Source organism: Monopterus albus, unplaced genomic scaffold, assembly GCF_001952655.1.
Source record: "Monopterus albus unplaced genomic scaffold, M_albus_1.0 scaffold75.1, whole genome shotgun sequence".
Taxonomy (NCBI): domain Eukaryota; kingdom Metazoa; phylum Chordata; class Actinopteri; order Synbranchiformes; family Synbranchidae; genus Monopterus; species Monopterus albus.
In genome coordinates, this window is record NW_018127955.1 from 1436171 (window position 1) to 1445659 (window position 9489).

At 39.9% G+C, this 9489-nt stretch overlaps 2 protein-coding genes across 6 annotated transcripts in view; one reads left to right on the forward strand and one right to left on the reverse strand.

The window, feature by feature from the left end:
- exd3 (exonuclease 3'-5' domain containing 3) overlaps window positions 1-7342 on the reverse strand; it is a 37263-nt gene extending 29921 nt beyond the window's left edge. For 2 of the 5 annotated variants that reach the window (XM_020605974.1, XM_020605969.1), the window contains exons 1-7: window positions 6988-7167; window positions 5961-6020; window positions 2677-2741; window positions 2184-2264; window positions 1639-1800; window positions 887-1072; window positions 714-767 (exon numbers count right to left, since the gene is read on the reverse strand). In XM_020605974.1, coding sequence (XP_020461630.1) covers window positions 714-767; window positions 887-1072; window positions 1639-1800; window positions 2184-2264; window positions 2677-2741; window positions 5961-5988 — 576 coding nt within the window. In that variant the 5' untranslated portion in view covers window positions 5989-6020; window positions 6988-7167. The other 3 variants (XM_020605970.1, XM_020605971.1, XM_020605973.1) reach the window with 3 other exon arrangements.
- A 467-nt stretch (window positions 7343-7809) lies between these two features.
- Window positions 7810-9489, forward strand: part of cdc37l1 (cell division cycle 37-like 1) — a 7025-nt gene continuing 5345 nt past the window's right edge. Inside the window, exon 1 of the mRNA XM_020606063.1 lies at window positions 7810-8201. Within this exon, the coding sequence (XP_020461719.1) occupies window positions 8097-8201 (105 nt within the window). The 5' untranslated portion in view covers window positions 7810-8096. The remainder of the gene's footprint in view (window positions 8202-9489) is intronic.

Sequence of the window (9489 nt, forward strand, 5' to 3'; positions counted from 1 at the left end):
TGACACTGATGTACCTTGACCTTGGAGTTCACCTCTAATCTCTTTGGAAGTTGTTCTGGGCTCTTTGGTTACCATTCGCATTATCCGTCTCTTCAATTTGTCATCAATTTTCCTCTTGCGGCCACATCCAGGGAGGTTGGCTACAGTGCTGTGGACCTTAAACTTCTGAATAATATGTGCCACTGTAGTCACAGGAACATGGAGCTGCTTGGAGATGGTCTTATAGCCTTTACCTTTAACATGTTTGTCTATAATTTTCTTTCTAATCTCCTGAGACAACTCTCTCCTTAGCTTTCTGTGTTCCATGTTCAGTGTTGGTACACACCATGATACCGAACAGCACAGTGACTACTTTTCACCCTCTAAATAGGCAGACTGACTGATTACAAGTTTGAAAACACCTGTGATGCTAATTACAGGACACACTTTAGTTTAACATGTCTCTATGGTCAAGTTATTTTCAATCCTTTCTAGGGGTACCATCATTTTTGTCCAGGCCAGTTTTATTAGTTTCATTTTTAAAATTCTTCTGTTGAACCACAATTCAAAAGCAATAACTGATTTTCATTAGTTAATTTTCCAAATTTTTTTATTTATTATTACTTTTGTAAGTTTCACATTATTTCAGTGACCATTGTGAGTTTCTCTTTGTTTAACAGAAGGGTACCAACAATTTTGTCCACGTCTGTATATATTAAAAATATCTGTCTCACCTCTTCCACTGTCAGTTCCTTCTGGACCTTCAGCTTTATGCTGAGCACAGCTGCCTGTGAAAGACAAGACAGAAATTCAATGACTAGAGACAATCTTTTGCATCTGCTTTAATTTCAGTTTCTACAGTTTTGTCTTTCTGCCATTAAATCAGTTGTTAAAAAAAGGCATTCACCTCTTTGTAGCATTTGAGGGCCTGTAACTTCATAATGTGCTGTCGGAGTATGGCTGGATCCAGGGAACTGAGCTGGTAGATGTCTATGAGGCACCCTACAAAGGCAGACTGGGCATCTGTTAGTAAGCTCAGAGCCCGACGCTGGAGCGCCAATGCTTGATCCTCTGAGAGTAAGCTCAGGGTGACCTGGTGGAAGAACACAAAGGATGCCAAAATTTATTTTCCAATGTATATCATCAGGAGGCCAGGAACAGTTTACATGATCCATGTGTTCCTGCACTCTCTTTTTAGATGCAAAGCTGCAAAGCACTTCATGAAACCGGCTTTAACTCCTTTAGACACACACTTCACTTCAAACGCACTGGCATGTTACCATCATATTTGAAAAAGTGACATTCATCATTTTTCTGCAAATACTGTTCTGGCAATCTGCCGAACCTAGGACTTCATAACATTTGTGTACCTCTTACCGCATGGCTGCAGTCTGAATACACTGAAGCGACATTTATGGTTTTATAAAACACAATGTATGGAAATGTCTTGACATAAAGTATGTATGCATCAGACAGCATAATGCATGCCTTCTGCCACTTTATAAAGATGACAATGCAATAAATTGATGTGTACTAACTGCTAAAAGGTGAAACAGCTTGGACTGTAACAGTAGAAGTGCAGGTGTGAAACACCTGGAACTATAACTCTGCAGAACATTTCTTTAGTTTAAAAATGTTTCTGTGATTAATTTCATTTACCTGTGGATGTTCTTTCATCCATGTTTGGTATTCCAAGAGGATGTGATGGCTGAAGGTGTGGCTCCGGCCCTTCTGTTTGCCAGAACAGCCCTCAAGAATTGTTAGTAAGCCTTCTAGAGGCTGAGAAAGCTTTGAAAATCCCTGATGAGATGCCAAATGTAGCTGTGGGGGGAAACAGAGAAGGAGGGAGTGGTAAAACTATAATGTTAGAGAAGGAAACGTAACAGTTTTATCATTTTTAAAATGTTGTTGTATTTTTAAGATGGATTTATTCAAATCTGAACCCTATTTTATATACAGTCAGAGAGTTAATGAAAAACAGACAACCGTTCCTCCATTTAGGTCCAAATCACCTGTTGCTTTAGTTTGAAACACTCAGGGTGCTTGTTCAACACAATTTACACGTATGATACAAGTGTAAATTATGAATTTCTAAAAATGTTTTAGCGGTTATAAAAAATTGAAAAGCTTTCTCCAACTAGTTAAGAGGCAAGTAATTTACAGACTAGCTGAAATACAGGAGCTGGTGAAGACGAACAACTCACTTCTCTCCCTGAGCCCCCTAAACACACGTGACACATTCTGGGTCTCAGCTTAAGAATGCAAACTCTGGCAACAGGTACTTCCTACACAAGAAAATAATATCTCTGTGAGAATGCCTTGCACCGTGTCTTAATTTGCAAAACAGATGTCATCCACTCAATATCCTTCTCTCACAGATCCGAAGTTCATTCAGTGCAACACAAATTCCTTCTTTCCTACAGACATTCACTCTGGTTTCTTCATTAACACATGGGCGTCATTTAAACAAGCTAGTACCCAAGCACTCTCTCTCTCTTGTGTTCCTTCCTGTATGAGTGCTTCTTATAAACACAAAAAGGCTCTCTCTACCTCTATACACACACACACACACACACACACACACACACACACACACACACACACACACACACACACACACACACACACACACACACACACACACACACTCTATATGGAGTGTGTGGAATTGACACATGCTGTGGAAGTTGCTCTCACCGTCTGCAGATCTTTCAAGTTCCATAGCTCAAGGAGTTGGTCTCTCAGCACAGCAGGGTCAAGACCTGGGGGGGATCACACACATGTATAGATGAGGTGGGGTTTCACTCTGACCATTGATCTCTATCAAACTGTCAAGGACTCCGACCTTTTGGGGTTTTTAGTACTTTAGTTTTTAACTCTTTGAGCCTATCTTTTGGGTATTAAAGTAAAGAATTCTGATTTGGGAAAATGAAACATATGCAAGATGCAAATCCTCCAAATCTAAATCCTGAGACTGTGGGTCATAAAAAAAATGTTTAGGCTACGTACTAGATGGGTCCTTTTGTCAATAATTATGGCAACTTCATTTTTCTATCATTTACTTTGTCCCAATAGCACAATTAACATTGCTGATCATCTTTGCCAACCACTATTTCCTGGCTGCAATGACTAACAACTCTGGGTAAATACAAGCTTGGGACAGGTCATACAAAGACTATGTTGATTTGCTCTTGCTCTTAAAGACTGGTCATGTAGACAAAGGTAAATTTATTGCCAATCTATCTGTTTTGTTTCCAGCCTAAATCTTAGCTTATAGGTAATCTGATATACTGGAAATATTGTTTGTTAAAACAAGCATAGCTGAATAGCCATAACGTCAAATATTATTTCTTTAACAAGCATAGCAGAGAAGCCATAACATTGGATTAACAACTGAGGCTGGTTGGATAGTAAAGGAACCCAGCATTAGCTCTGCATTCCAGCTGAATATGCAGCCAAAATACTCTAGACAAGTCTCAGGGTAGATTTTATGGAATGACACAGTGGGTAAAAGGGCTTGGAAACAAGAGAAGATGTGCACATCCTTGTATTTCACATTATTTGTCTGTTTGCTTGTGCACGTTTTCCACTAAGCCTGCCCAAATGCTTCAGCCTCTTGCTCTGTCACTCATGCTGTGTGGGCTCTTCTGTACCTGCCCCCCTACCTCCCTTCCTCCTTCCCAGGGCTAGTTTTCCTGTTCTCCTCTTCCTCCTTGCAGCAGCCTCTCTCAATTTTTTCTCCGACTTCCCCAGGAAAGGGCTATGCGGTGGTCATGATGTAAAAAATACAGCCTTCCTGATGCATAGCCTGGGAAAGCAGACCAAAAGGCCTCTCTCTCTCTCTCTCTCTCTCTGTGTTGGCCTCTGTCTTTACTCCATCTCTCATGGCCTCACATTTTATTTTTGTCATGCTAACCTAACCTACTAACCTACACTTTGGTATCTTACCATGCCTCTAAAACATTAACTTTACCTTCTGTTCAGCAGAAAACATGCTTAACCGTTGCAATGAAACAGACTTTTTAAACTAACCTACACTTTGGTATCTTACCATGATGCTACGGCTTTGACATTGACATTACAGCATGCTATGGAAATCAGTCAACAACACTGCAGACAGGATTTGTAGTAAATGGGCTCCTATGTGCTAAAACACCGTTGTTAATGTCTAGTGAAAGGTCCTTCAATTTCAAACATCTAAAGGGATACAAAGTTGCTGTTCTCTGTGGTTTTCTGCCATTACCGATGCACATGGGTACATGCACAGGGACTCACATAAATACGAACAGCAGAACCCACTTCATTTCAGTCTCAATGTTTTTATGAGGAATGGATAGAGAAGAAGTGGCAAGGAGAGGAGAGGAATGTGGAGCATTTAGCTTCTCTATAGTCCTGGATGGTGGGTGAATGACAGAGCTGGAGGCTCCCCATTCACTACAACATAATAACCCCATCTCTTCGTATAAATACATGGACACACAGAGAACATGTACTCATTCACCTCGGGAAAACAGCTTTTTTCAAGACAAGGGAATTTGAAATATGAGAAAATACCGACATTTTCACGAAGTGGAGTTTAAAGTAATCTGACACTATCTTAATCTCCTGGTTTTACAAAACTATATTACTCACACTTATATTTTCATAAAATTAGATTAACAGGCAGGTCTAACAGTCTGTTGCCAAGCAGTTGCCAAAATAAAGGAAACACAAAGATCAAGTGTCTAAATGTGGCATTCGGTGTCACTACAGTGACCAGAACAGCTTCAGTGCGACTTGGCAGAAGTTGTGCACGTGGCTCAATTCCACTGGACAGATGCCACAACATTCTTCTACAAGTACTTCTCCTCTTGTGTATTTTATTGTAGGGGCTGGAGAAAACTTTCAACAGGTGCCACTACAGAGTCTTCAAAATGAGGAGAGTACCAGCAATTGCCAAATTTGATTTGTATTAAAGCAATGCTGGCATTTTAAATACCTCTCCAGATCTGTACCAGCAAAAAACTGATGATGTTGCTATTGTTACAAAAGAAAATATGCTAAAAACTGTTACAATTTTGCTCTAACAAAGGGATTTAAGATTATTTTCAAGTCAGTTTTTACGTGTTAAATGTGGACACCAACATTTCAGTCCAGTGGGGTTATTTGAAGGATAAAGCCAATCAGTTTTCAGCAACCTCCATACAGAGAATAAAATCAACAATTAATATCTGTCAGTCCTGGATTAGCTTGTTTGTCTGTGCCATAAACGACTGTTGTTGTTCAAAAATGATTAAAAACACATCACAACACTGCAATGGGTTACACATTTCTTCATTAGCAAAAGGAGCTAGAGGACTGTAAAGAAAGACGAGAGCTTGCACAAAATCTTGTGCATGCACAGTTGACTCTGACTCGTGTTAACTTCAGGAAATTATGCCTTTGGGACAACATAGTCGGGTCTTAGCTGTTCGTTATGAAAATGTGTGTAACCCAGCACAGTGGAGTGCTTCCTTTAACAACAACAGAAATCCATTGCAGGGACGAACAAGCTAATCCAGGACTGACAGCTGACAGACGTTAACTCAGAGTAGAGGCAATTCATTTTTGGTTTTAGTCTCTGTGTGGAGGCTGAAAATACTATTAATATAGAAAATGACCAGCTTTATCCTTTAATATAGTATGGTAGTAATTTAACTTTCAGGCCAAAACATTATCAACTAGTTTGATAGGCCTATAATGGTTAATGATTATGTTAATTCCTGTGATAATTAGAGTTACCGCATAAAATGTAGGTGAATTTACCTGACCTATAACCACTCTATAAAAGTTATGTTACATGCCAATAATGACATTAAAGGTAATGTAAATTTAATTTCAACATTACTTAGCTATGTCATATATTTGGAGCCTGTGCATCATCATCATAACTCACAAGAGTTAATCCTCATGTATGTTGTTTCTATATTAAATATTGTGTGTAATATAACTGTGATACAAACCCATTGCCTCTGGAGTAGCAAGGTTCATTTCTGTCCTCAGGATGATGTGTTGCTGTTACTCTATAGATAAAGGCATGGAGACAAACATAAATGTACAAAAATAAAGTACAAATAGGAAGTCTGCACCACATGTACATTTTTGTCACAACCTTAAAGTAGATATATTTTCACTTGCAACACATGCAATAATCTACCATATGTGACCTGTGGACTTCTGCGTTGTGTTGTGCTAGACCGGTTACACATACACAATGTTATGGTCAAGCCACTGCACTGAGCTAATGGGCATAGGTAAATAGTATGTTAGCCTCTAATATCATTGTTCCAAGTGAAAATCAAACCAAATGTGAGAAAAACGCCTGCATGCCATAAGGGATACTGTAATGATCATGAACTAGTTTTGCTGCACGCACGCACAGAGAGAGAGAGAGAAACCTGCAGCCTGAGAAAGGGCAAGATGCCAGCTGGCCATGAGACTTGTATTCTGGCTGAGGATGTTTTTTTAGGCCTTAAGTCTGGTTGTTTCTCCCTGTTTGAATGTCTGCAGGCTCTAAAGGCGGGTTTTGGCATTCCGCTCTGTCCCAGCACTTTTACAGGGAATGGAGGAGGAAAAGAAAAAGAGATGTACGGCATCTGCAGTCAGGTATTTTTATTGTCTTCTATCGCCACCTTGCGGTTAAAAACGATAGCCCACCCCCTTTTGTTAGCCAACATTAGCTTATCTGTTCTGGCCCAGTCAAATCAAACACACACTCTGAGGTTTTGTATTAGATATGTATATTAGACATTTTGGTACGTAATGACTAAATTGCACAACAGCGTGCCATAACATATCATTTCTACCATCATAACGCTACTGTAACGTCACCAACATTAGATGGCTCGTGACTCCCTGTAAGATCGCTCACAAACCTCAATGCTAGGTTGTTATGTTTGTCTCCAGTGCACAGTCGACGTTATTTTTTAGTTGTCAACAAGCGAAAAATATTTAATAACACCAATGTTATAACAATGCGGTCGGACTCACCATCTTAGTACTTTTTCCGGTTAGCTATCCGGTAGGGTATAGTACCTCACTAGTTACTTCCGGTTATTTAGGGTAAAGTTTGTACAATTTGTCACGCGCTAAATTTGCCCTGCATGAAACCGGTCAGGCATGGGTTACCTTTACTGTACACAAACCCGGGTTTAATCGCCAACATTTAGCTACTCACCATCAAAACGGACAGACCATAATTTTTGAATGTCTGACCGCTAGTAGCAAACATAAGTATGTACAACGCCAGACAGTGAGACTATTGAGTTTATCGGGAGCGGTACTGCAATAGTAAACTTTAACCCTAGCTTGTGACTCTCGTGTATTATATACACTCGAGTCACAGAGATCGTCTTCCGTGAGCATTCGACACTGTAACTTCTTTAATTTATAGCGCACTGCTTAATTGTTTTCAATGGCTATGAAATAATTTGTTGTTTTTAAAAGACGTGTCTTGAAACGTTTGTTTTCGCCACAATATATTTCCAGACTCATGGGTCAAATTCTAAAGCAACGATTAATAAAATGTATTTTAGTCTAACCCAACACTAAACACTTACCAAAATACTATATATGTATATACATTTTTGTTTTGTGTGTGCGATAGGAATGAGATGGTAGTTTGTAGCTATCAGCTTTTACGCCTAATAGAGAAAAAGACGTAATCAGACTATATACAAAACTTGTGGGGAAGTAATAAGTATTTGGACTAAATATAAGCTCTTTCTCCTCATGAGGAGGATATGATCTTGGTGCCCTGTGTTCCATGAAAACTCATCGTGCTGTAGGCGGAACATGGTCCTTACTTGAGACAGGTGTCACGTGGTCAGAGTTGTTTACCACGTGGTTTGCGTGTCACCTCTTAAAAAGACTGAACCGAGTTATTTAGAGTTGTCCGTGGGTGTTGTTTTTGTGTCTAACCTTGCTATTTACATGCGCTAAAAACCACCACCTTGGTGCATTTTATTATTCGGTCGGTTTTAATGACTTTTTAGTCTGGCATTTAGATCATAACTCTGGCAGACGGTTGATTATTTAGACACAGCTAGCGTTAGCTAGCAGACCCCACATCAGAGCTAACAGCTAGCTGCTTAGCAGTGATGGAGTGGTTGGGCAACGGAGCACCAGTTTGCCGCGATGAAGAGTCTAACACTGACCCAGCTTTCAGAGCCACTGGCTACAGTGTTGTTCCCCCTCACCAGCAGGTAATTAGCGTATGCTGTTGGTCGGGTTGTTGATGGAAGAACCCTGATAACTTAGCATTAACGGTAACGAATTGGTATTAAAAGCATGCTAACTAGCCAAGCTTGTTTGTGGATCATTGAAGCGAGTTCATGCCGAGTTACATAATGTTAGTCTGACAAGAAACTTACGGTCTACCGTTAGCAGTTAGTCTTTGTAGATGGTGTTACATTTTTATTTCGTTTTCCAGTTTCTGTCTTCATACTAGTGTAGCTAATTATCATGTCCGTTAGCTTGGACGGGGAAACTTGTGGCGCAAAACATCAGTGTCCAGGCTGCATACTAGAGTTACTGCTAACCTGACGTGCTGTACGATAGCCATATGTGTATCTATAAGGTAAACATTATTCATTGAGTCATCGTCTCGTCAGCCCAGTCCTGAAATCCGCGTCGGAAAGATGTAATAAATAGGTGGGATGGTTGGTGAGAACAGAGGCCACAACAGGACATGAAGCAGCAGCTCACTTTCCCAGTCTCTGGGGTGCTCGATATTCTCAGATACTGACAGCTGTGTGTGGTGGCTGCTGTGAGCTAGAAAAGGCAGTAGGTTGTTTGGGTAGTCATGGATAAGATGGAAACAAGCGTTTATTTATTTTTAGCCCTCTCGCCCACCCTGTACAGTACAGACGGTACCAAACTCAGCATGGCTGTGGTCATGAAAGCTAAAATGCCAGTGGCCTACATTTAGTTTGTGAGACAGCGAGCTGGTAGCTTGTAACTAACAGTCTTTCAGTCCTAATAGAGAAAAAGATGTAATCAGACTCTAACAAGTATCTAGACTAAATATAACCCATTTCTCCTCATGAGGAGGATGATGACTTTGGGGCTTTGTGTTCCATCATAACTTAGCTTAGATGGAATGTGTTGAAAGAAATTTAAATGCACAACCATGGCATTGTTTTGTGTATGCATATACACATTTGTGCTCTTGTATACTGTTAGGTATTTTTAGTCAGATAGAAATTGGATAGATACTTTATGTATTAGAAATGTTTAGTGGAGATAGGATGTCTAGTTAGACTGTTAAATGCTTAGTCATGCTTATGAGTTTCTACAGGGTACATCTGGTCAAGGATAACTAGAGAGAAGAGTTGATGACTGTCAGCAGACAGGATGTTTAATATTATTATTATGACGTGTATAACTGTAGCCTTAGCCATAATATGTTCTTATGTTTAAGTCACGACATGTTACTAGAGGTCGTGAGAATGTTTTTAGCTACACACCACTTAACCAACAGACACACACACA